Below are 27,783 nucleotides of genomic sequence, written 5' to 3'. Positions count from 1 at the left end.
TATTTGAGTCTTGGAAGTTGTTACTACTGTAGCAACCTCTCCTTATCTTTATTTTATTGCATTGTTGTGCCAACTAAAGTCCTTGATAGTAAGGTTGATACTAGAATTGGATTACTGCGCAGAAACAGATTTCTTGCTGTCACGAAATTGAGTAGCCCCGTCTGCAGGTAACTCAGAAAAATCTACCAATTTACGTGCGTGATCCCCAGATATGTACGCAACTTTCATTCAATTTGAGCTTTTTCATCTGAGCAAGTTAAGTGCCCCTGAAAAATTCGTCTTTACGGACTGTTCTGTTTTGACAGATTCTGCCTTTTATTTCGCATTGCCTCGTTTTGCTATGTTGGATGGATTCTTTGTTCCATTAACTTTCAGTAGCTTTGTGAAATGTCCATAAGTGTTAAGAATGATTATGTCACCTATGAATATGTGAATTTTTGATTATGCACTAACCCTCTAATGAGTTTGTTTTGAGTTTGGTGTGGAGGAAGTTTTCAAGGATCAAGAGAGGAGGATGATACAATATGATCAAGAAGAGTGAAGAGTCTAAGCTTGGGGATGCCCCCGTGGTTCATCCCTGCGTATTTCAAGAAGACTCAAGCATCTAAGCTTGGACATGCCCAAGGCATCCCCTTCTTCATCGACAACTTATCAGGTCACCTCTAGTGAAATTATATTTTTATTCTGTCACATCTTATGTGCTTTACTTGGAGCGTCTGTATGTTTTTTTTTTGTGCTTGAATAAAATCGGATCCTAGCATTCTTTGTTTGGGAGAGAGACACGCTCCGCTCGTTCATATGAACACTGGTGTTCTTAGCTTTACTTTTAATGTTCATGGCGAAGGTTGAAACTGCTTCGTTCATTGTTATATGGTTGGAAACAGAAAATGCTTCATGTGGTAATTGGTATAATGTCTTGAATAATTTGATACTTGGCAATTGTTGTGCTCAAATAGATCATGTTTAAGCTCTTGCATCATGTACTTTGTACCCATTAATGAAGAACTACCATAGAGCTTGTTGAAATTTGGTTTGCATGATTGGTCTCTCTAAAGTCCTGGATATTTTCTGGTTAAGGTGTTTGAACAACAAGGAAGACAGTAGTAGAGTCTTATAATGCTTGCAATATGTTCTTATGTAAGTTTTGTCGTATCGGTTCATACTTGTGTTTGCTTCAAACAACCTTGCTAGCCAAAGCCTTGTATTGAGAGGGAATACTTCTCGTGCATCCAAATCCTTGAGCCAAAAACTATGCCATTTGTGTCCACCATACCTACCTACTACATGGTATTTCTCTGCCATTCCAAAGTAAATTACTTGAGTGCTACCTTTAAAATTCCATTCTTTGTCTTTGCAATATATAGCTCATGGGAAAATAGCTTAAAAAACTATTGTGGTATTGAATATGTTACTTATGTATCTTATTTCTTATAAGTTGCTTGTTGAGAGGTAACCATGTTTCTGGGGACGCCATCAACTATTACACCTTTGTTGAATATCATGTGAGTTGCTATGCATGTTCGTCTTGTCTGAAGTAAGGGTGATTTATCATGATCAAATGGTTTGAGTATGCATATTGTTAGAGAAGAATATTGGGCCGCTAACTAAAGCCATGAATCATGGTGGAAGTTCCAGTTTGGACATTAATCCTCAATCTCTTATGAGAATATTATCTGTTGTTGAATGCTTATGCATTAAAGAGGAGTCCATTATCTGTTGTCTATGTTGTCCCGGTATGGATGTCCTTAATTGAGATCTATCAAAAACGAGAAATCAAATGCGATCTATCTCCTTGGACCTTTGTACAGGCGACATAGAGGTACCCCTTTGTGACACTTGGTTGAAACATATGTTATGCAATGATAATCCATGTAAATCCAAGCTAATTAGGACAAGGTGCGAGCACTATTGGTACTCTATGCATGAGGCTTGCAACTTATAGGATATCTTATGCATAACACATATGAATTATTACTACCGTTGACAAAATTGTTCCTATGTTTTCAAAATGAAAAGCTCTAGCACAAAAATAGTAATCCATGCTTCCCTCTGCGAAGGGCCATTCTTTTACTTTATGTTGAGTCAGTTTACCTATTTCCTTCTATCTTAGAAGCAAACACTTGTGTCAACCGTGTGCATTGATTCCTACATATTTGCTTATTTGCATTCATCATATTACTTTGTGTTGACAATTATCCATGAGATAAACATGTTGAAGTTGAAAGCAACCGCTGAAACTTATATCTTCCTTTGTGTTGCTTCAAAACTTTCTACTAAGAATTTATTGCTTTATGAGTTAACTCATGTGCAAGTCTTACTGATGCTTGTCTTGAAAGTACTATTCATGAAAAGTCTTTGTTATATGATTCAGTTGTTTAATCATTGTCTTTACCATTGCTTCGAATCACTTCATTCATCTCATATGCTTTACAATAGTATTGATCAAGATTATGATAGCATGTCACTTCAGAAATTATCTTTGTTATCGTTTACCTACTCGAGGGCGAGTAGGAACTAAGCTTGGGGATGCTTGATACGTCTCAAACGTATCTACAATTTCTTATGTTCCATGCTAGTTTTATGACAATACTCACATGTTTTATTGCATTGTTGTGCCAAGTAAAGTCTTTGATAGTAAAGATGATACTAGATTTGGATTACTGCGCAGAAACAGATTTCTTACTGTCACGAAATTGAGCAGCCCCTTCTGTAGAAAATTTAGAAAAATATGCCAATTTACGTGCGTGATCCTCAGATATGTACGCAACTTTCATTCAATTTGAGCATTTTCATATGAGCAAGTTAAGTGCCCCAGAAAAATTCGTCTTTATGGACTGTTCTGTTTTGACAGATTCTGCCTTTTATTTCGCATTGCATGTTTTACTATGTTTGATGGATTTCTTTGTTCCATTAACTTTCAGTAGCTTTGTGCAATGTCCAGAAGTGTTAAGAATGATTATGTCACCTCTGAATATATGAATTTTCAATTATGCACTAACCCTCTAATGAGTTTGTTTTGAGTTTGGTGTGGAGGAAGTTTTCAAGGGTCAAGAGAGGAGGATGATACAATATGATCAAGAAGAGTGAAAAGTCTAAGCTTGGGGATGCCCCCGTGGTTCATCCCTGCATATTTTAAGAAGACTCAAGCATCTAAGCTTGGGGATGCCCAAGGCATCCCTTCTTCATCGACAACTTATCAGGTCACCTCTAGTGAAACTATATTTTTATTCCGTCACATCTTATGTGATTTACTTGGACCGTCTGTTTGCTTTTGTTTTTGTTTTTGTTTGAATAAAATAGGATCCTAGAATTCTTTGTTTGGGAGAGAGACACGCTCCGCTGTTGCATATGAACACATGTGTTCTTAGCTTTACTTTTAATGTTCATGGCGAAGGTTGAAAACTGCTTCGTTCATTGTTATATGGTTGGAAACGTAAAATGCTTCATGTGGTAATTGGTATAATGTCTTGAATAATTTGATACTTGGCAATTGTTGTGCTCAAATATATCATGTTTAAGCTCTTGCATCATGTACTTTGCACCTATTAATGAAGAACTACATAGAGCTTGTTAAAATTTGGTTTGCATGATTGGTCTCTCTAGAGTCTAGATATTTTCTGGTTAAGGTGTTTGAACAACAAAGAGACAACATAGAGTCTTATAATGCTTGCAATATGTTCTTATGTAAGTTTTGCTGTACCATTTTATACTTGAGTTTGCTTCAAACAACCTTGCTAGCCTAGCCTTGTATTGAGAGGAATACTTCTCGTGCATCCAAACCCTTGAGCCAAAAACTATGCCATTTGTGTCCACCATACCTACCTACTACATGGTATTTCTCTGCTATTCCAAAGTAAATTACTTGAGTGCTACCTCTAAAATTATATCCTTTGTCTTTGCAATATATAGCTCATGGGAAAATAGCCTTAAAAACTATTGTGGTAAAGAATATGTAGCTATGTATCTTATTTCTTATAAGTTGCTTGTTGAGCGGTAACCATGTTTCTGGGGACGCCATCAACTATTACACCTTTGTTGAATATCATGTGAGTTTCTATGCATGTTCGTCTTGTCTGAAGTAAGGGTGATTTATCATGATCAAATGGTTTGAGTATGCATATTGTTAGAGAAGAACATTGAGCCGCTAACTAAAACCATGAATCATGGTGGAAGTTTCAGTTTGGACATCAATCCTCAATCTCTTATGAGAATATTATCTGTCGTTGAATGCTTATGCATTAAAGAGGAGTCCATTATCTGTTGTCTATGTTGTCCCGGTATGGATGTCTAAGTTGAGAATAATCAAAAACGAGAAATCAAATGCGATCTTTCTCCTTAGACCTTTGTACGAGCGGCATAGAGGTACCCCTTTGTGACACTTGGTTGAAACATATGTTATGCAATGATAATCCATGTAAATCCAAGATAATTAGGACAAGGTGCGAGCACTATTGGTAATTTATGCATGAGGCTTGCAACTTATAGGATGTCTTATACATAACACATATGATTTATTACTACCGTTGACAAAATTATTTCTATGTTTTCAAAATGAAAAGCTCTAGCACAAAAATAGTAATCCATGCTTCCCTCTGCGAAGGGCCTTTCTTCTACTTTATTGTTGAGTCAGTTTACCTATTTATTTCTATCTTAGAAGCAAACACTTGTGTCAACTGTGTGCATTGATTCTTACATGTTGAAGTTGAAAGCAACTGCTGAAACTTATATCTTCCTTTGTGTTGCTTCAAAGCTTTCTACTAAGAATTTATTGCTTTATGAGTTAACTCTTATGCAAGTCTTATTGATGCTTGTCTTGAAAGTACTATTCATGAAAAGTCTTTGCTATATGATTCAGTTGTTTATTCATTGTCTTTACCATTGCTTCGAATCGCTCGCTTTCATCTCATATGCTTTACAATAGTATTGATCAAGATTATGATAGCATGTCACTTCGTAAATTATCCTTGTTATCGTTTACCTACTCGAGGGCGAGTAGGAACTAAGCTTGGGGATGCTTGATACGTCTCAAACGTATCTATAATTTCTTATGTTCCATGCTACTTTTATGATGATACTCACATGTTTTATACACACTTTATGTCATTATTATGCATTTTCCGACACTAACCTATTGACGAGATGCCGAAGAGCCAGTTGCTGTTTTCTGCTGTTTTTGGTTTCAGAAATCCTACAAAGGAAATATTCTCGGAATTGGACGAAATCAACGCTCAGGGTCTTATTTTTCCACGAAGCTTACAGAAGACCGGAGGGGATACGAAGTGGGGCCACGAGGGCCCGTACCCATAGGGCGGCGCGGCCAGCATGGGGCCCGCGCCGGCCTATAGTGTGGGGCCCCCGCGCCGCCTCCAACTCTGCCCTTCCGCCTACATATAGCCTTCGTCGCGAAAACCCCAGTACCGAGAGCCACGATACGGAAAACCTTCCAGAGACGCCGCCGCCGCCAATCCCATCTCTGGGGATGGCGGAGGTCGTTGATGATGGCGATGGCGATAGGGCAGGGGAGCGAGAGAGGAGGTGTCTGGCGGCTAGCTGGTGTCGTGGCGATGCTACTGGCGAGCGCTGAAGGCGAGGTGAGCGCGGAGTCAACGGGGCGTCGACGTGCTCTAGAATGCCCGTGGCGTGTCCTAGCGCGCTCTGGCGTGAATGGGCGTCATTGGGCACGTCCTTGCCAGGTCTTTGTTGCGCTCTCCTTGGTCGATGGCTTGCATCAGCAGGTGCAAGAGAGTAAGGGGAGGCTCAAGGATAAGGTGAGGTAGGTTAGATGGGAGAGGAGAGGATGATGGCATGGAGGAGTGGCATGCTCACGGCATGGAGGTGGTTTGGTCAAAATCATGCATGATCATTGGTGATGAGGCTTAGCTTTGTTCAAAGGGTCCAAGGGGCATTGTGGTTGACATTTGGTGTGATGGTTTAGGCCAAAACCCACTGGATATTAGAGAGTATGCACATTCCAGAATTTTGCACACAAGGTGTTTGATGAAATGGCCGAAAAAGATTCAAATTTGAATTTTGGCAAAATATTTTATGGGTGTAACTCTAATAATGTTTGACACAACTTGGTGGCATTGGTTTGCAAAATTGGGTAGGTTTGGCGAAAAGCAATTTTGAGTTGATCTTAAGTCTGATTCAAAGTTGCCACTTTGGATGCAATTTATAAGAATTTGAAAATACTACTGCAAGGTTGGCAAGCTCTAAAGTGATCACCTTTATGTGCTCTTGGATGAGGTGCAAAGAGATGAGAAAGTTTAGTTTAGAAAATAATAACCACAAGGGCTCCAAGTGGGCATCCTGTTAAAATTGTCACATATGACCATTATCATATGTGACTTGGTTTTGATTTGTTTTGCATTTCTTTGACATAAAAGGTATTGTTTTGGGTTTAGTAATGTATTCAAACCATTTAGCTAAAGTAACAATGGCATATGCCAAGATTTGGAAAAGTGGCCATAAGCTCACATATGCTTTTTCTTTTATTTTATTTTTATTTTGCTTTGTTTCTTTTTGACTCCAAATAGCAAGGTTTAGGGTTTAGGAGCCTTTCCAAACACTTCACACAACAATCATGGCAAAAGCACAACCTACATGCATTAACACTATGCACCATACTTTGAAATAATCCAAGTTTTTGTTGGCTCATAATTTTGGAAAAAGGGAATTGCATTTTCCTTTGTTTTGAAATTTTGGGGTGTTACAACGATCGGTGATCCTCAAACAGAGAATGAGAAGAGGTTTGCCAAAGAGTAAGAGGCATGCATGAAACGTGTACAACGGGCATTTGGTGTGCTCCAAACTCGGTTGGCTATTGTCTGTCACCCTGCTAGAACATACAACCTTCAGACCATATGTAGGAGGTGAGTGATAACATGTTGTGTGATTATGCATAACATGATCGTTGAGCAAGAGCGCGGTGATAACCTCCATGACCAATGATTGCAATTTCATGCGAGTTGGTTGAGTTGCAGCGTGGGACTTAATCATTTGAGAACTTTGAGGAGTTTCTCCATATGCACGTTGATCTCCGTGATAGCAACATCCACAGTCGTTTTTAGGCGGATCTAGTCGAGCATCAGTGGCCATTGGCTGAGTCATGAAGGGTAGTCATCCCATTTTAGTTCTACCTATTTAATTGTAAACTATGTTTTGTTATTTCTGTCCAACATTGCATTTGAACTAAGTCGCTTATTTGATGTAATAAAGGTACAAAGCTATTTATATTTATTTGATTGCAACTATATCTTCCTATACATATGAGGAGAAGATTATGTTGAAAATAAGGTCAAATTAAATCAAAATGGACCGGCCGGACCAAAACGCATCGGACCGATGGGCTACCCAATCCAAACAAACAAAAATAAAAAAATATAAATGGTATTAAAATACATCGCACTGCTGGATATACCCTTATTACCCAAGCAAAATAACATTACACCGGTCCACCGAAAGCATTGAACTGCAGAATATACATGATCTTTGTGGGGCCGGCCTTTTCCACATGGCCAAAACAAGATTGTTTTTTCAGCTCAACTAGCAACTGCATACTCTCAAAAAAGAAAAACCAACTGCATTTTCCTGTACTCTCAGATCAGTCTTCCTCTTCCATCACATCGTGGTGATCTTCTTCATACGAAGCATCCGAAATCCTGGCAATTGTTGCCCTCGCTGCATCTTTCGTCCCGAGAGCCGTTTGCTGGAGACGGTCAGCTCCGGCCATCAGATTCCGCTGATCAGTATCATCACTGTATCAGACCACTTACACTTAGCAAAACCGTTTTTAAACATGTCTGCTTCTTCTCACATCTCAAGATCTCACTAGGCGAGCTTCACTTCACTTCCCAGTTCCCACACACGGCTCCCCGTTCCTCTGCCTCCTCGTCCTTCCTCCGGCGCCGCCAAACCCTAGCCCGCCCGAGCCAGCCGGAGGAAGAGGCGGGACGGTCGCTATGGGGTGGGCGGCGCGGTTCCTGACGGCGGTCTCGTTCCTCGCCGCGGGCGTCCTCTTCGCGCCGGACGCGCTCCTCGGCGGCAGCCCCGGCCGCCCCGCCGCGGGCGTTGCGGCGGCGAGGCTCGCGCACCTCCTCTGCTTCGCCACCGCCTGGGGCGCCGCGCTCTGGGTCACCTTCATCGGCGGCATCGTCATGTTTAAGTAAAAAACCGCTTGATCCCTGTCAGTTTGTCAGTTAAACTTGTCAAACCTTGTTTGTGTGCGGAATTAACCTAGGTTACCGCCTGGTAGCCCGCAACGTGGAGGAGCCGTCCCTCCCATTGGTGGAGAGAGCGGCGGCCAAAGCCGTTGTTGGCCGCACCGTCGTTCGCCATTGCTGGTTCGTCCGAGTTGGGGGAAGATTTGGGGGAATGCGAGCGAGGTGAATGCGGGGCAGACGCAGTAGTTCGGCGATAAATAGAGGTAGGCGTGCGTGAAACCGAGGCGACGATATTAACTCGCCACGTGGAAGCTACGCGACCGGTGAATGCTGACCGGCGGCAGGCTTTTACAGCGCGCGGAAGACGATGCGATGAGGACGACGATCGGTCTCTCTCACCGACAAGTTGGGGTCACCAGACGCGCGGGAAGTTTCCTCAACGTTTCGCGCGCTTTCGTTTCGTCCGGAGTCCCCGAGCGCTCCCCGGGGGGGCGGGGATGGCGTGGGCTCGCCGGATGAATTTAGGCCCAAATCCGGACGAAATCGAGGAATCGGGGCGCGACTGGACTGAATAACGCCGTCGGATTGGAAAAACGTCGCTCGGGGGCCTAGTCGGGGAGACGAGTGGAGATGCTCTTATATTTGGTTACTGAATACTCCACCAGACATCACTTGTATCCCTTTGGTTATTATATATAATAAATGAATAACGGTTTTGCTATGTCTCAGTCAACTGAGATTTTGTTAAGTCTAAATCACTTACAAAAAAGTGCTTGAGTTGCACTTTTCTGTTAAAAAAGTGCAATTGCACTTTTCTGTCAGAAATGTGCAACTGAATCGAGTTACATTTTTCTTTAAACTGTAGTTGCACTTTTCTGAGTTGACTGAGAACTTAAAAAATCTCAGTCAACTGAGATACCCTCAAAAAACCTAAAAAGAATAAATAAAATGAATATAAATGGTATTGAAATACGTCATCGGACTGCTGGATATACCCTTATTACCCAAGCAAAACAACACTACACCGGTCCACCGAAAGCATTGAACTGCAGAATATACATGACCTTTCTGGGGCCGGCCTTTTCCACATGTTCAAAAGAAAGATTGTTTTTCAGCTCAACTAGCAACTGCATACTCTCTAAAAAGAAAAAGAAAAAAGCAACTGCATTTTCCTGTACTCCCAGATCATTCCTCCATCAGAAATCCTGTCAATTGTTGTACTCGCTGCATCTTTCGCCCCAAAGAGCCGTTTGCTGGAGACGGTCGCCATCAGATTCCGCCGATCAGTATCAGACCACTTACACTTATCAAAACATTTTTTAAACTGCTCGTCACCTCAAGTCTTAAAACATGTCTTCTTCCTCTCACATCTCAAGATCTCACTAGGCGAGCTTCACTTCCAGTTCCCACACACGGCTCCCTGTTCCCCTGCCTCCGGCGCCGCCAAACCCTAGCCCGCCCGAGCCAGCCGGAGGAAGAGGCGGGACGGTCGCTATATATGGGGTGGGCGGCGCGGTTCCTGACGGCGGTCTCGTTCCTCGCCGCGGGCGTCCTCTTCGCGCCGGACGCGCTCCTCGGCGGCAGCCCCGGCCGCCCCGCCGCGGGCGTTGCGGCGGCGAGGCTCGCGCACCTCCTCTGCTTCGCCACCGCCTGGGGCGCCGCGCTCTGGGTCACCTTCATCGGCGGCATCGTCATGTTTAAGTAAATACCGCTTGATCCCTGTAACTTGTTAAACCTTGTTTGCGTGCGGAATTAACCTAGGTTACCTACCTCGATTGATATTCCGCTTTGTGAGATTTTGCACGTGTTCTACATCAGCTTCAACTTTGGTAGGTCTCCACCATGCTCGAATTGCAACGTTATTTGTGACAAGCAACACTAAATTAGTGCTAGAGTCCCATAGCTCCTCAGCAGCTTATCTTAACTGCTACTCCCTCCGTTCTCTTTTAATTGACTCAGATTTAGTACAACTTTGTACTAAATTTGAGTCAATTAAAAAAGAACGGAGGAAGTAGTACATTTTATGATCTCTTACCGCAAAAATTATCACATATATGTATACTTGGCTGGACAAAAACATGCCCTGTTGGGAAGGACACCGGCAATTTACCATCTACAAGCTCTCATCTAGATATTGAACAACTATAGTTGTTTGGTATCTAGAGAGCTTGTAGGTGGTAATCATTCATGAAACATTAGCTGCAAGCCTGTAACAACTTAGGTTATCCTTTGCTAGTATATAACTTGTAATTCTGAAAGAATCTATGCTATTCGGCTTCTACAAGAAAGTTAGGTTGTTTACTTAGACTGTAAGATGCATTTTCAGAGCAATACAAACGCAACATTGTTCGTTAGATTGTTCAACTGCGCCTTCATTGTTGCGGGACCTGCAACCATGAGCTCAAAGTTTGTTGTTCTATTACCAAAATCTGTTACAAAGAAATTGACATTTGTTTTGGTCAAATCTTTTGGATTATGAAGGAATTTGCCAAGGCACCAGTTTGGGAATCTACAGGGGAAGATGTTCCCAGCCTACTTCATGTTGATATCAGTGTGTTCAGCCATATCGGTAGCAGCATTTGCATACCTCCACCCATGGAAGACAGCTTCAACTATTGAGCGTTACCAGCTGGGATTCCTTCTTGCGGCCCTTGGTTTTGACCTCTCCAATCTTCTTGTCTTCACCCCCATGACCATCGAGGTTAGCCCCTTGGTTCATATTCTTTAGACCTGTTTACATGATTACATTCAATTTTTGCCTTCCGTTACTTCTACTTACAGATGAAAAAATTATATTGTATCTGAGCTAGGTGACAGTTGTAGCGACTAGTAAATGTCCATCTATATAGTCTGACATTGTTTAAGGTAACAAAATATTGCTGGTTCTGACATTGCATGCTGTCTCAGATTAACTATATGTTGCTACAATCACAGGCGCATCTGAAATTCCTTTTGTGATTTATCATATTTTCAGATGTGAACAAACAAAACTAGCGTGGTAGTTGGTGGCCATAGTCTTGTCTGTATCACGCAATAGCACTGTTTCATTAAACTGCTCAGTGTCCGACAGAAGAGCTTTTGTTTAGTTTGCGATATGCTTAGCAGTTTAGCCTTGGGAATGTAAACAAGCAGTACTTGTTCTAGATGTTGAAAGTTTTTATGTTTTTGTTACTATCGTAAAATGATTATTTCAGCTATGTAGGTACACTGAGCAATCAGGCAGAGTGTTTCCAACAAAATATGTCCCCACATGTAGGCCTTTTGGACACCTAATACATCATAACCCAGAGTTCGTCGTGTATTAGTTTGCCAATTTTACTGTTTGTTGAAAACTGCTGTAGTATGTGGTTTACAGTTTTACCTTTGCCATGAACTCAAACGAACCTATGCTCTATGCAACTTTACTAGCGACTCTGCTCATCTTGTACAGATGATGATGAAGAGGCACAAGATCGAGAAGGACCTCGGCATCGGAAGCGAGGTGGGTGGTTCGAGGAATTCCGACGTTGCGAAGACGAGTCCCGCGCTTGCAGCGATGAACAAGAAGTTCGGGATGATCCACGGGCTGTCGTCGCTGGCAAACATCATGGCATTCGGCAGCCTTGCCATGCATTCCTGGCATCTCGCCAGCAAGCTCAAGCTGTGACTGGCTGAAGGTCAAGTGTACCTCCATGAGTCCATTTTATGACCCCTCTTCTCAGCGGGTGGAAGTAGCTTATTATAGTCTAGGTTGATTACAGCTAAAGAAAGAGTTGTGTGCGAACTCTGAACCTGTGTGATGATGTGGCCTTGGGGTAATATGGACAAAAACATGCCCTGTTGGGAAAGACACCGGTAATTCTGAAGAAGCTGTGCTATTCGGCTTCTACGGAAAAGTTAGGTTGTTTACTTAGACTGTAAGATGCATTTTCAGAGCAATGCAAACGCAACATTGTCCGTTAGATTGTTCAACTGCGCCTTCATTGTTGCCAGATCTGCAACCATAAGCTTAAAGTTTGTTGTTCTATTACCAAAATCTGTTACAAAGAAGTTGACATTTGTTTTGGTCAAATCTTTTGGATTGTGAAGGAATTTGCCAAGGCACCAGTTTGGGAATCTACAGGGGAAGATGTTCCCAGCCTACTTCATGTTGATATCAGTGTGTTCAGCCATCTCGGTAGCAGCATTTGCATACATCCACCCATGGAAGACAGCTTCAACTATTGAGCGTTACCAGCTGGGATTCCTTCTTGCGGCCCTTGGTTTTAACCTCTCCAATCTTCTTGTCTTCACCCCCATGACCATCGAGGTTAGCCCCTTGGTTCATATTCTTTAGACCTGTTTACATGATTACATTCAATTTTTGCCTTCCATTACTTCTACTTACAGATGAAAAATGTATTGTATCTGAGCTAGGTGACAGTTGTAGCGACTAGTAAATGTTCATCTATAATCTGACATTGTTTAAGGTGATAAAATATTGCTGGATCTGACATCGTGTGATGTTTTGATTTAACTATTCATTACTGCAATCACGGGCACATCTGAAATTCTTTTTGTGATGTATTATATTTTCACTTGTGATTTGTGAACAAACAAAATTAACGTGGCAGTTGGTGGCTATAGTCTCCTAGATAGCACACACAACACTGTGTCATTAAACTGCTCAGTGTCCGACAGAATATCTTTTGTTTAGTTTGCGATATGCTTAGCAATTTAGCCTTGGGAAAGTGAACAAGCAATACTCATTCTAGATGTTGAAAGTTTTAATGTTTTTTGCTATTATCGTAATGATTATAGTAGCTATGTAGGTACACTGAGCAATCAGGCCCACATGTAGAGTGTTTCCAACAAAATATGTTCCCACATGTAGACCTTTTGGACACCTGATACATCGTAACCCAGAGTTCGCCGTGTATAAGCAATACTCGTTCTAGATGTTGAAACTTTGCTGGAAACAGCTGTAGCATGTGGTTTACAGTTTTACCCTTGTCATGAACTCAAAAGAACCTATGCTCTATGCAACTTTACTAGCGACTCTGCTCATCTTGTGCAGATGATGATGAAGAGGCACAAGATCGAGAAGGACCTCGGCATCGGCAGCGAGGTGGGGGGTTCGAGGAATTCCGACGTTGCGAAGACGAGTCCCGCGCTTGCGACGATGAACAAGAAGTTCGGGATGATCCACGGGCTGTCGTCGCTGGCAAACATCATGGCGTTCGGCAGCCTTGCCATGCACTCCTGGCATCTCGCCAGCAAGCTCAAGCTGTGACTGGCTGAAGGTTAAGTACCTCCATCAGTCCATCTTATGACCCCTCTTATCAGCGGGTGGAAGGAGAGCTTATAGTCTAGGTCGATTACAGCTAATGAAAGAGTTGTGTGCGAACTCTGAACCTGCGTGATGAAGTGGCCTTGAGGTAATAAAACAGAGTGCATGGAGTGTCTCCCTGATTATCTAGGCGAATTTCACGGGAATCAGTTTATCTTTGCAGCTCATCGTCTTCGTTTGAAATAGCCCTGGAATTGCCACGAATTGCATCTAGATAGTAGAAATATCATGCTCTGATGCTATCACAATAACATTTCAGTGTGATCTAATCCTGCCGCCGCCAGTCTCTCTCCCACCTTGCCCCGCTGGCCGCCGCTGCCACTGGCCCTTGCCGCGGTGGCCGTGGGCCCTGCTGCCGAAGGTGGCAGGGGTGCTCCTCCTCTCTGGTGGCGCTGGCCGAAGGTCTAGGTGGTTGGGGCGTCTTCGGCCGGCTCGTCGGCGCACGGACGCCGGAGCGGCGGCTCCGGGAACGTGGGGTGGCGGATCCAGGGCCAGCGCGCCCCGATCTAGTGGCGAGGCGGGCCGTGGTGGCGGCCCGCCGGATGCGAGGCTGCAGGGTTGGACTGCGGGGCGGCAGCCCTGCTCTGGGTGGCATGGCTGTCGCGGTGGCTGCAAGGACGGTAGGGCGACTGGACCGAGGAGCTCACGCTGCTGTGGCCGACGGCTCGAACTTGGACCTCTGTGTTGGCGTTCGTCGAAGCTCCCTCTCTGTGGTGGTTGGCGGCGCCCGCGACGCTCTCCTAGGTGAGCTTGGTCGGCAATAGTGGTGCGGCTCGGATTTTCAACCCCGCACGGTGCGGGTGGTGGCAAATCATAAAATATTCCTTCAGAATCGGAGCTACCGGTCTCTCCTCGAAGAGCCATCTGTTTGTCATATGCATGCTTAAGCTTCTTGTAGCCTTTGTGGGTAGTCAGTGTGGCTAGGTGTGCCCTTGTGGCGGAGCGTGTGTGGGTGTGTGGTTGTGTGTGTGCTTTCACACTGATGTTGTTGGTTTTCGTACGATTTTTTCTAAAAAACAAGCACCTTCTGTTTAATGAATGGATGAGGCAAAAACTTTTGCCTCTGTTTAATGAATGGATGAGGCAACACAGCCCTGCAACAACATAAAGCAGGAACGAGTGAAGGCTGACACTGTGTATCTCTGCGTGGGCGTGGCCTGGATATAAGCTGGTGCGACGAAAGTAGGCCGACGGGCCTGATTCATCTTCTCTCCCACCAACCGATTCCAACCAAACTCTCTCTCGCGCGCTCTGATGCCGTCCACCGCCGCCGCCGGCGAGGCCTCCCAGTCATTCTCCTCCGCCGTAACCACCCCCGACGGCTGGCACCCCCGCACGTCCGAGCGCCGCCTGCTCCACCTCCTGCACCACTCCTCCCGCGCCCGCCGCCGCCCGCTCGACCTCCTCGCCTTCGCCGTCCGCCGCCGCCTGCACTCCTCCCCGCCCTCCCCGCACCACCACTTCCTCACCGCGCTCCTCCTCCTCTCCTCCCCGCCGCCTCCCGCGCTCCCTCTCCTAAGCCTCCTCCCTCCCGACCCGCCGCCTCCCCTCCCACTCCTCAACGCCGCCCTCAAGTCCCTCTCCGCCTCCTCGCCGCCGCTCGCGTTCCGCCTCCTCTCCTCCCTCCGCCGCCTTCACGCCCCCGATCGCCTCTCCTTCCTCCCGCTGCTCGGCTCCACCCCCTCCTTCCCGCTCCTCTCCTCCCTCCACGCGCTCCTCCTCCGCCTCGGTTTCCTCTCCCACCACGCCATCTCCCTCGCTCTCCTCAAGCCCTACCCTCTACCGCACACACAAACCCTGTTCGACGAAATGCCTCAGCAAAGCAAGTGCGCCGTCGCCTACAACACGCTCATCACCGCCTATCTGAAAGCCAAGGATCTCCTCACGGCACGCCAGCTGTTCGACGAAATGCAGCGGTTCAAGCGCTCCAGGAGAAGCGTGGTGTCCTGGAACGCTATGATCGCGGGGTGCGCGTGGTGCGGGAGGGACGACATGGCAGTGCGGTATATCGAAGACATGGTGAGGGAGGGTCAGGTGGCGCCAGATGACGGGACGCTTGCTGCGGCGCTGCCTGCTTGCGGGAGGACGGGGAACGCTGGTGCCGGGAGGTGGGCACACAAGCACGCATCTACAACGGGTATTTTAGATAGGTCAGTGCATGTTGCAAATGCGGTGGTTGATATGCATTGCAAGTGCGGTGACCTTAGCAGCGCCACAGAGGTGTTCCAAGGGATGCGACAGCGTAGCGTGGTGAGCTGGAACACGATGATCTCAGGGTTTTCGTTGAATGGGCAAGGGATTAAGGGAATTGAGCTGTTCCAGGAGATGATGAGGTCTGGAGAGGCTCCCAATGCTGTGACTTTCCTGGGGGTGCTTAGTTGCTGTGCCCATGCTGGGGCGGTGGATATTGGGCAGGGGATCTTCCAGAGTATGCAGTCACAGCATGGGATTGAGGTGGAAATCGAACACTATGGGTGTATGGTAGATTTACTTGGAAGGTCCGGTGTTCTCGACAAGGCGCATGCACTGATTCAAGAGATGCCAATAACGCCTAACGCTGCAATATGGGGATCGCTTCTAAGCGCCTGCCGTTCCCATGCCGGGCTTGGCATTGCCGAGGTAGCTCTCAAAGAGCTTATTAGTCTGGAACCTTGGAATTCAGGGAATTATGTGCTGCTGGCCAATCTTTATGCAGAAACAGGACGATGGGAGGAGGCAGGGAATGTGAGGAAACTGATGAGGAGGATGAGTGCGCAGAAGACGCCAGGGCAGAGTCTAATAGAAGAACCAAGTTCAAGTTGACATATGTGTGCTCGTATTATGAGTTAAGTCTGAATATACACCTACAACCGAGAGGGAAAACCACAGAGAAGACCTATAGGGGAGGGCTCTATACACTGGCCAATCTTATCAAGGTCATGGGATGTGGTATTTACAGGTAATCACTTAAGCTATATTTTTATGTTTCCAGCTTCTTCATCATTTATTTAGGATGGTGAACTGGATAGGTGGTAGCTTTGTTCAGTGCTCTTTTCCTGTAGAGTTATACCCAATGTGGAATACATTCTTGTGGTTAGTTCAACACCAATATAGGCACTAGGCAGTGGGCATCTCAATTCTCTTATTTCAACGGTGGGAGGAACCATTGTGGTATTCTATTAAGAGAGTGGTGAAACTTGGGCTGCCTAGCACACCACCTCATATGCTAGCCAGTAAGCCCCCAAGTCTTTCTCGTAGGCACCTCAATTCGTACGATATTTAATCAATTGGCTTATTCGAAATTGGAAATCTCACAACATTACACAACTAGCTGACAAGAACAAAGAAATGTGAGTAATGCCTTCTATCCTGGAGTGAGTATACATGTAGTCTGCCACTATCAATGGTGATATTGATGGTTAGCAGTAGCACATCTATTTTTAATTTAATTTCTGAACATTATGTAGCTGCGATCTAGTCCTTATTTCCTTAAGATGAAATCACACTTTAATGGAGCCGCGTATCACAAAGAAAGTTGAATGAAGCATGCGTATATTAGTTTTTTTGTTTTGGTTTTCACTTTTGAGTGTTATTACTTTTCAAAGTGGTGAACTAGCCCATCTTCTGAAATGCAAACAGAAATAGTATGAAGTGACCGTTTAACCATGGGATAGAGTGGCAAAGGATCTATCTGGAAGATTTTATTTCATTTCCATTTGCTAGTGATCACCCTGGAAGTTATCGTGAAATTTGAATTGTCTGATAAAGAGTTATTTGCCAATTTTCTTCTGGAGAGTTTGGTATAAGAGTCTGCAGTTCTGTAATTGCCTCTCCATGCTGCAATGTAGCTTAATAAGAATTAAGAAATAAGTATGTGCATGATTTAGTAGACCTCATTGCTCCAAATTTTTGTTCGTGATATTTATTGGTTGGTTGCGTGTATTTCAAACATCAAACGTCACAAGAGATGCTGAAGAGAATACCTATGGGAAATTTTAAGTTTGATAATTTTAAGTTCCCAACAAAGGGAAAACAAAATCAAGAGATGCTGCCTAGAACCATGGGAAATTTCCGGTATTGGGCCTTGTGATTTTGTCCCTGCCTTCTCTTTTCCCTGCTCCTTGAAATTTGTCTCCCCATTGTTGATCTTAAAACCGCAAAAAGGATATGGAAGAACCATAAGGGGGAGGAGCATGTGTTGATCTTCTCCTTTACTTCCAAAAGCTCTTTTTACACCCAGCCGTCCGTTTTTTATGTATCGTGCTGTCAAACCTGAACCACATCGTGCTGTCAAACCTGAACCACGTATGATTGAATTGGGTATTCGATGTTGCTGACATGTGGATCTATGCCTCTAGAACCCTAAGTTGAAATCATATTAAAGTGTGTTCCCTTGAGGTCAAAGAACTAAAGAAAATACCTGAATAATGGTATGTTGATTAGAGTGCTGCAGGAGAGCGGGTTCATACATATTGTTCCATCCCAGTAGGATCTCTTTGCTAAGCAGCCAAACAAACAGATAGGATTATCACACCGATCATGAAAGTTCAGCTGCATTTGCATCATCAAGGGGTGCAAATTAGGTATGAATTAAGAAGCGTTAAGACATGAAAGAGGATGAAATATGTACTCTCTATTGATCTAGGGGCACACTTTAGATTACCTGTTACGAAGGATACTGAATGCAGAAGCGGAGTGTTACAGAACGATGGAAACTGATGGATGCAGGATCCAGAGGAATGGTTGGAAGTCAAAGAGCAGTCCCTACTGAAGCAACGCGTTCTTGCATCTCATCAACAGTTTGGGGGCACCTTGCGCAAAATATGTAGTGTAAGAGCATCTCCAGTCGCGTCCCCCAAACCGTCCCCCAAAGGGATTTGGGGCGCGCCGGACAAAAAAAGCGTTCCAGCCGCGTCCCCCAAAGCCCTTTTTTGTCCGGCGCGGCCCGATACGGTGTCCGGCGCCCGAGCCCGTCCCCGTCCCACGGGGACGCTCCGGGGACGCCGGACACAACAAATGAGAGGCGAGGAGGCGCGGGGCCGACGCGTCAGCGGCACAGTTAATTTTAACCTAACCGTCGCCTACCTCGCGACGGAAGTTATTCGCGCGCAGCGGCATCTTTGCCTTAATGGCGACGGAGGGGCAGGCGAGACGTCTCGTCGGTGCTGCGCAACCTCCACGCGTCGCCGGCGTTCGCACGCCACCGCCCGTTCCCGCGCGATCTTCCCGCCTCTTCTCGTCTGTTCCCGCGCTTCTTCCCGACGCCGGCGTCTATAAAAGGTCTCCCGGCTCATCAATGGGAGCCACCACACCCCGCCGGCAACAAACACGGCCCTCGTCGCTCCACGGCCGTCTCCTCCATCACCGGTGGCAATGGCGAACCGCCCGGCGATGGCCACTTCCCTCCACCGCCGTCTCATCCATTGACGAGCCGGCAGCGGCGTGTGGCACTCGAGGAGGCACTCGAGGAGGAGGCCCGCCGGCCGGCGTGAGGCGCAGCAGGCGGCGGATCTAGCGGCGTTCTCCGCCCTCGCCTCCGCGGCTCGAGGAGGCCGTGGCGGCGGCGGCGTGGCGGGAGAGCGACGGTGCGACACCGTTGCGGCGTTCGACGCCTCGACGGGACAAGAGGCGCGACGGCGCCGGTACCGGGAGGAGATGGAGCGGCGATGGGCCGACGAGCGCCGGCGCCGGCGCGATGAGCGGCGGCGCCGTTCCGTGAACGGCGTGACTCGATCGAGCGCCGGCGGCGTGAGTCGATCGAGCTCCGCAGCGAGCGGCGACGGCGGAGGAGCGTCGGCAGCGGGAGGCGGCGCTTACGGCGCTATGGGGAGGCGGGCGGAGCAGGTTGGCGGCGGCCGACGCGTTTGCGGCGGCGATGATGGAGGCGCCAACGGATGTGGAGGAGGAGGCGCCAATGGAGGAGGAGGAGGCCGAGGCGGAGGAGACCGAGGTGGAGGACGACGACGACGACGACGACGACGAGTTCGGACCGGTCCGACGACGACGCCCCGCACCCGGATGAGACGGCCGATCAGCCAACGCGCCCTCGTCGAGTCCTTCGAGTCGGAGAAGAAGCTCCGGGACGACGCCCGTGCCCTCGAAGAGGCGCATATTCGTCGCGCCATCGAGCTCTCCCTCCGGGCGGCGCAGCCGGGGACGGCGGAGGACGCGCGGCGGGAGCGGCACCGTCCGGCCACCGCCGAACGCAAGGAGAGGAGGCGCGCGCAGGAGGAGCTGCGGCGTAGGGGAGGCGACGACGGGGCGGGGCCGTCGAACGCGCCGCCGGGCGGTCGGTAGTCTAGGTTTAGATGAAATCTAGCCGTTTTCATTCAAACTTTGTAATATATAATCAAAATTGAATGAAAACCTTTATTTTCGTGCACAAATATTCATTTGGGGGCGGCGTTTGGGGGACGCGGCTGGGGAGCGACGTCCCCCAAACGCGGCACAAACAAAACACGTCCCCCAAACGCTCGATCCGGCGCGGTTTGGGGGACGGTTTGGGGATGCGACTGGAGATGCTCTAACACGGTCTACAAAGTTAACCTGTTCTGATGTGGCCACTAGCCTGCAAGCTGCAAGGCTGCTTAGTATTACTAGAATTTACCTCGAGATTTAAGATTGAATCGCTAGAAGCCTAGAACCCCAACTTTCTTTATAGAGCTTGTACATATGCTCGTTAAAAAAAGACAGTTCAGAGAATGGGTACAGCTAGAATGGTTGAGCTCTATAGCGGAGAAGAAGAATAAAACCATAGTACCGCTGCACGATTATATCGAGTCTGGTAAGCCAATCACGAAAGAGATAAGAGCATCTCCAGCCCCCCTCCCCACCCAAGCGTCCTCCAAACTACGCCCGATCGAGCGTTTGGGGTACGTGTTTTCTTCGTGCCGCGTTTAGGGGACGTTGCTCCCCAGCCGCGTCCTCCAAACGCCGCCCCCAAATAGAAATTAAAATAGTTCACATGCAAAATAGATCGTTTCTGCCGAAGTTGTCGCAATCGAAGTAACCACGATCGAAGTATATGTTACAGACCGGTGGTGCAATCTAAACATAAATTAGAAGAAGGGTCCGGCGAGGCTGACGGTGCATCCTGAGTCAACGTAGGCCCTTCGATCACGACGACCTTGTCGTGCTCTGCCCAGTGTGCCTGCTCCGTTGCCGACGCGAGGCAGACGTCGATGCAGATGCCGCTGACGTAGTGCCGGCTCTTGCTCCGGGGGTGGGGTTGCTGCCGCCGCCTCAGCTGCCGCCATTTTGGCTTCGATGTCATCGAGGATCATGCCTTTGTAGAAGTTACGCGCCCCCCGCGTCCGGGGAGACATGCCAACTGTCGACGCGGTCAACAGAGACATATCCTTCTTGCGTTTCTTGAGCTCCATCTTCTCCTCTTGCCTCTTGAGTAGCGCCGCCCACCTTTTGTCGGCCTTTTTGTCGTGGGAGAGCAGGGTCGAGGAGACCTTGGCGAGGCACTGTGTGATCGACGCCTGCGTCTTCTCGGTCGCCGCTGCGTCGGCCAAGGAGGCTTTGGCAGCCTTGTTGCCGATAGGGTGCCCTACCGATATTGCGAGCGACGCATCCAGATCAATGACATCTTTCCCCTTCGACAACGAGTGACGGGTCGACCACGATTTCTCGTTCATTTGAAGCTTGCTATAGCAATGCATCAGCGCGAAAGACCTATTCCCTTCTGAGTGCTTCTGGTACATCGCCATGGTGCGATCGAACTAATCAAAGGAATCACAATCAGATCGAGATTAAACTAGGCGCTAAAACTTTTCGTAGAAAGAGGCGTACCACATCGCTGACGTTTGTGCCCCTCTCGCCTCTGGTCTCGACCTCGTTATGGAACCCATGGAACATGTTCACCGACGCCTGGATGATGGCCCAACGCATCGATATTGTCTTTTGTCTTCTCTTCATTGTCATCTTGCGGTAATCCTTGTTGACAAACTTGCGCTTATCGAACTCCGTCTTGATCCTCGCCCAATAATTCCCGTACTTTTGGTTGGCGCCGATGATGGAGTCATGGCTCACTGTTGACCACGACTCGCAGAGACATTCATCCTCCAGAACCTTCCACTCGGGTCCTCGTGTGCCCGAGGCTGCCTTCTTCTTCCTCATGCCGGCGGCGTCAACCTCCACGAGATTGTCTGCATCCTCCGTGGCATCCGCGGCATCCTCCACCCCTCGTACATCTCCCCCTCCTCATCCTCCTCATCACCGGCGCCCTCGAATTTGAGCAGACCCCTGCGCCCAGTGCGCCCAGTGAATGGGGTGTCGTACGCACCGAGGCATGGCTAGCCCTGGGGCGCTTGGTCGTACGCCCGGGGACTAGAACACGACGTTGGGGTTGAAGCTGCGCATCCTCGTACCGGGGCGACAAGTTCGGTGTCACGCAACCTAGAGTGGCATAAGGGCCGTCGTTGAAGAAGCCGTATGTCGACGGAGACACCACTCCCGGAATGTACGCTGGCCCCGACGTACTCCATGGGCTCGCGTTGGTAGCAGCGATACACGCGGCCAGCGCCTTCTGGTGCGCACGCGCCGCCTCCGACTTCTTCTCCTGCTGCACCACTCGCCGTCCCCTCCGCTCCGCCATCGACATCTTGCGCCGCAGACAATCTTGCTCCCACCTGTCGTCGACCCAGCCTTCCGGTTTCTTCCTCGTAGCCGGCGCCTTCCGTGGCTTCGGGAACGGCGCCTTCCGTGGCTTCGGGAACGGCGCCTTCGGCCCTTTCATCTCATTGCCCGGTGGCTTGGTGGCCGCTTTCTTGCCATTTTTTTGGGGCATGTCGGCAGCACCATGGATGGGAGAGGGTAGCGGCGGCGGGAGGGAGAGAGTAGCGACAGTGGGAGGGATAAATGAATCGGCATGAGAGGCGGTGAAATCTTTTGGGAGGGAGAAATGTGCGGCGGGAGAGACGCGATGTGGCGAGAGAGGGGGACGAATTTTTATGTCTCGCTGACGCGTCGGTTCCGCGTCTACTTGCCTTGCTTTTCGTTGTGTCCAGTGCGCCTGGAGCGTCCACTGTGGACCGGGGACAGGCTCGGGGCGCCGGACACCGTATTAGGCCGCGTCGGACGGAAGGAGGCTTTGGACCGCGCGGCTGGAAACAAAATTTTATCCGGTGTGTTCCAAATACTTTTGATGGACGCTTTGAAAACGCGGCTGGAGATTCTTTAAGAAGGTGGACTTGCTAGTCAACCAGCCCGGCATACGCGAATGGTAAAGCTTGGCTTGGTTGTCGCAGCCACCGTGGTCCTTCTCCACAGTGTCGCTTCTTAATTTTATGTCCACCTAAGACGTAACCAGTCTTTGATAGTACTGTACTGCGAATCAGTTTGATGGTTTGTTTCGTATCGGACCACGGTATAGAGTGTTTACCCTAAATTAAGCCGCCATGGAGTCCTTCTCCACACTAAACTGAACGGTGCGGCGTTTCGTTCCTATACACATGGCGTTGCGCTCGGGTGTGCCGGCAACGTCCTGGTGGCGCGGTAAATTAATGCATCATTCAGCACCAGTAAGAGCTAAGAATTCCCGGGAAACAATACTGAAGACAATAATTGGACAATATTTTCATATAAATAATAAAACATACTAATGTCTCAACAAGCAAGCAATAACACAAGCCTCAAGCAATTGGATTCATAACTAGATAACTAAGGTGCTTCTGAACTGAAACTGTTCGAGTGTTTTCACAGCTTGGTACAGTTCTAAGGTAGAACATGCTTTTGTACTCCCTCCTCCTTTCTCCGGGCTTGGGACCGGCTATACCCATAAATGTTATACTTGTCATGATATAGGCGGAGTTACCTACCCTACCAAATAAAAAGTACAAGTCCATACAAATTTAGGTTTTAAAAAATTACAAATGAAGTAGATAAAAACAACAAATTTTCTTTTTTCATTTTTTGGATTTTTTTTTTTGGCATTTTCTTCTCCAATTTTTTTTTTCTCCTTCCTCCTTTTTTCCTGACACAAGATAAATCTGATAGTATTTGTGCGCCCATAGATCAATCACCAGGTTGCAATCTCGAACCCTTGCAGTTAACTACCTGCAAAATAAACCATACAAGATGAGCATAATCACTGAAAATGAAAATAGAAGAACCAGATTCAAGACTACATAAAAGATCAAGATCCAGTTATTTGCCAAATGCTTAACAAAACTGGGGCGTGTGCATTTGTCAAACGACATACGACCATGAAGATTACAATCATGCATGTTTTTATCATCGATTGTAGTATATCATGCGCTGCCACTAATATATATAGCAGTTTTTTTTCTTCAAATTAAATTAAACCACTTTAGTAATTAAAAAGGACAGTTGTACAATACATTCCCTTCAACACATTTCAAATAGATTAAAACTAGTATCATCGCTGTCTATTTACAGAAGCACACAATCTCGATACCCATTCAAATGGGCACACTCAATTTCAAAAGAAAATAAAGAAGTAATTATCTACTGGAGCTCTTTTAGGAAATGTACAATCAAAATAGATTGAAACATTTTACGTGCATAAGGTTAACACTATCTAGGCAAGGCTGCTACCAAGACCTTATTATAAGTGTAAGGGTTTATGCTGTTCGTTGTGCATTGCTAATAGGAGTATAATAAGCTAGTAAAACAGGCAGCTTCTAAAAAATCTTGTCGGTCCAAATTATCTTAAGTAGAACACTTATGACTGTAAATTATACAAGGTGAAGTATGGCCCCTGACTTGGCATCAATCGACTAAAACTAGAGGAAATAACAATAGTACAATACCCAATGGAATATACACAAGACTCAGATCAACTCAAATTTGCTTACAGGATGAGGGCGTAAAAAATGTTTGTACCGAACAAACGAATAAGATGAAATGTGCTCTTTTGTAGAAAATGTCAAGCGGCCTGGGTTCTTCCTTTTGCGGAAAGAAAAGAGGACAGCCTGTCAGCCTGCCAATGGACGCAAACCATTGACCGGACACCCTTGATGCCAATGGATCGATCGGGAGAGCTCCCACCGAACGAACGACATGCAGCCAGGCTGAGGCCGGCGGTGCGTATGAGATTCGGTTTACGCGCAAAAAGCGCGCGCAACGCAACACACGAAGAGACACTGATGCAAATAACGAACGAGCGCCACAGCCGGGCATGAGGGCATCTCCAGCGGCTGACGCATTTCGGACGTCCAAACGGACGCGTCGTGTCCGTTTGCGTCGGGTCAAATGGTCGAAATCGTCCGGACGTTCGTTTGGCGACACGACGCATAATTTTTTTTTCATTCATGAAGCCATAATTTACATTAATAAAAAAACATAAAAAGCCAGAAAAGCGTGCTAAAAGTAGGTGCTGCCTACTGGTCATCGTCGCTGACGAGGTCAATCAACTTCGGCGTCGGCCATGGGAGCTCGTACGCCGGCGGCGGAGGAGGTACCGTCGCATGGGCAGGAGGCTGTGGCCAGGGATCCCACGCCGGAGCAGCAGGCGGAGCGCGGTCGTTGGAACGCGTCGGCGTGGTCGGAGGAGTCGCCAGCCTCCCCTGCGCGAGCGCAGACTCGCAGAGCTGGATTGCGAGCCCGTCCACAAAGCGAGCTCGTTGAGCTCGTCCTGCTCGCTGTTGGCCAGTGCCGTGGCAATGTCCTCCTCTTCGGAAATGTCCGGCGGCTGGGTCTCCGGATCCCACGCCGGCCCGCCGTCGTCGTGGTCGTAGTACTGTGCCATGATCACGTCCTCGTCCTCGTCCTCGTCGCCGTCCTCGTCCTCCTGGTCGTTCTCTTCTTCTTCTGCGGCGATCTCGCGCTCGAAATAGTCTACGTCGGCGAGGTAGCCAGCGCGGCGGCGCGCGTCGAACTCCGACGACCCGAATGAAATCCAGTTGTAGGAGTTCAACGCGTATGCCGGTTCCTCCCGCAGATCCGGCGGCAAGATCGATCGGCGGCGGCGCACCTCGTCCCGCCGCTCTCGCCCCTCGCGCGGCACGGGGGAACCGGCACGTGCCTCGAGTTGAGGTACCAGCCCCCTCCCGGCAAGTTCGCGTCCGGCCATGGTACCGGCCGGTTTTCCTCCCATAGCTGCCGCGCGAAGTCGACGCGGACGTACCGGCCGACCCGTGCCTTCTTGCCGGACCGCGAGCCGCTAGACTCGTGGTCGTTCTTGGTCTTGCGGAACGGCCAGCATTTCTTCCCCATGGCGTCGGTGGGGTGGATACCGTGGGATGTGGCAATGGTTTGGTCGGGGAAATGGCGGCTGGCAGCGTCCCTTTAAGAGGCTCGGACGCCATCTCGTATTCAATGGCCTGCCACTTCAACGCCGCCTCGCTGCGCACGCTCGCGGAAGCCGAGGCGCGCCATTAACGTGGCCCTGCAAAGGCTGCAGCGCGCCGCTCGCAAGTAATGCCGCAGAAGACGATGCAGTTGTGTCCCTGCCAGGCGGGCCCGTGCGGACACTTTCCGCGTCCGCTGAGCGTCCGCAGAGACGCAAACCTGGCGCATATTTGGGCCAGGTTTGCGTCTCCGCGGACGGCCCGATCACTATGCATCGCCCCGCTGGAAGTAGTGCCAGACGCATTTCCGGTCACGCTGGACACAAACGGTCGCTCAGCGTCCGTTTGCGTCGCGCCACTGGAGATGCCCTGAGCTGACGACTGTGCCAGCGCTTAGGGCCACGACCTTGCTAGGGACATGATCGCCCCACTAACTACTATGACCATGCTACCGGTACCAAGGAAAATAATGCAAGGAGATAATACCTTGCTAAGAACATCTCCACCGGCGCCCACATAGCGATCCGGATAGCGTTTTAGGGGCTGACAGCAAAAATGGGCTCACACCGGCGCGTCCAAAATGACGCCGGTGCTTTTTCGAGCTCAATAGAAGCGCCGGCCCCTTGGTGAAGGGCGCGAATCGGGCGCGCCGACGCCTCGCGAGGCAAAAAAAAATTGGGCGTGGGAGCCGCCTGTCAGCCACACATCCCAAAAGTCGAAGCCAGCGGGGAGTGGCAGGGCCAACACGTCATCGGCATATTCAATTTTAACCTAACCGTCGCCTACCTCGCGACGGAAGTTATTGGCGCGCAGCGGCGATGCAGTTTCCGCAGACGCGCAGCGAACCGTCTCGTCACGCCTTGCTCTCCATGTTGGCGTTAATGAGCGCCACCGCTGCCCCGCCTCCCTCCAGCCTATAAAAAGGGCGCTCTCGCATCGTCCCTCCCACACAAACCCTAGCGCCTCTCTCCCCAACCGTACCCGCCACCATCTCAAGAGACGACGCCATGGCCGGTGGAGGCAGAGGCCGAGGCCGAGGTCGCGGTCGTGGCCGCGACAGAGCTGCACACTCCTCGTCGCGTGTGACGCTGTCGTCTTCATCGTCGGACCTGCGGGAAGATCAGGAAGTGCTATTCGAGTTCGTCGTCGTCCTCAAGGGCAACCCACTCGGCATCCAAAGGCTGCCGGACAAGTTCGCACTTCGTCACCGGCAACGAGCCAGCCGCGCTGCATTTGCGAGAGGCTGGCTGCAACTGCTACTGGTGGCCCGTGGACATGCACTTCGACGGGCGCGGGAAGATGTACCTCCACACCGGCTGAGAGAAGTTCGTGCGCTACCGCGACCTCGAAGCCGGCTGCGTGCTCACATTCTCCTACCTTGGCGACGCCAATATGAGCGTCAAGGTGTTCGATGAGACGGCACTACCACGGCGACACCGATGAGGAGGACGATTGAGTGTTCTTTCTTAGCAGCGAATATGGCCACAAGCCAATTGAAGCCAGTAGTGGCGATTTCTGTATGTCCTATCTTGGTGAGAACAACAGGGTTATCAATGCCAGCCGGATTTTTCAGTTTGGATGATTGAGTGTGCCCGAGTGTGTTCTTTCTTGGCAGCGAACATACGGAACCAACACTACTGGCTTTTCTCATTTTTCAATGTTTTAATTTGTGTCAACCATGATTCAAACTATGTATTAGTTTGTGTAAACCATGTTCTGAATTATGTATTACTTTGTGGAAAGTTCCTCCTCTTTATTCGAATTTCTATACTTTTATTTGAGATTTTAATTCAAATCAGCTATCGGGTACGCCGGTTTGGAGGCGCCGGTGTGGGAACAACACCCCAAATAGAGGATGCAGTGCTGTCGTCCCCATACGGCAGTGCCGACGCCTCTGCCGACGACTATTTAGGGCGCGTCGGTGAAGATGCTCTAATGATTGGTCAGATCTGATTCAATACTACTCCATCAAATAAAAGCACAACACGGTGTGAACCTAACAAGATAATCTGTAAAACATAAAATGACTAGTTCATGTCCATACCTCATGCCTTCGCAGTCCATATGCAGTTGGGCA

At 48.3% G+C, this 27,783-nt stretch overlaps 3 protein-coding genes across 3 annotated transcripts; all 3 read left to right on the top strand.

The window, feature by feature from the left end:
* The first annotated feature begins 9,660 nt into the window (after positions 1-9,660).
* On the top strand, positions 9,661-11,808 carry LOC124699067 (transmembrane protein 205-like). Its single transcript, XM_047231437.1, has 3 exons — positions 9,661-9,863; positions 10,644-10,863; positions 11,593-11,808. Exons 1-3 carry the CDS (start codon positions 9,661-9,663, stop codon positions 11,806-11,808), a joined length of 639 nt encoding a protein of 212 aa, XP_047087393.1.
* A 255-nt stretch (positions 11,809-12,063) lies between these two features.
* On the top strand, positions 12,064-13,596 carry LOC124696140 (transmembrane protein 205-like). Its single transcript, XM_047228910.1, has 3 exons — positions 12,064-12,155; positions 12,231-12,450; positions 13,198-13,596. The coding sequence occupies exons 1-3, from the start codon at positions 12,064-12,066 to the stop codon at positions 13,411-13,413; spliced, it is 528 nt and encodes a 175-aa protein (XP_047084866.1). The 3' UTR covers positions 13,414-13,596.
* Positions 13,597-14,724: 1,128 nt separating this feature from the next.
* Positions 14,725-16,272, top strand: LOC124701120 (pentatricopeptide repeat-containing protein At1g09190-like). The gene has a single exon (XM_047233167.1). The coding sequence runs from the start codon at positions 14,725-14,727 to the stop codon at positions 16,270-16,272; it is 1,548 nt and encodes a 515-aa protein (XP_047089123.1).
* Positions 16,273-27,783: the final 11,511 nt, after the last annotated feature.

The sequence above is a fragment of the Lolium rigidum genome, chromosome 3 (assembly GCF_022539505.1).
Source record: "Lolium rigidum isolate FL_2022 chromosome 3, APGP_CSIRO_Lrig_0.1, whole genome shotgun sequence".
NCBI lineage: Eukaryota > Viridiplantae > Streptophyta > Magnoliopsida > Poales > Poaceae > Lolium > Lolium rigidum.
Note: the sequence above shows the minus strand (reverse complement) of the source record. Positions and strands in the feature narration are given on the sequence as shown.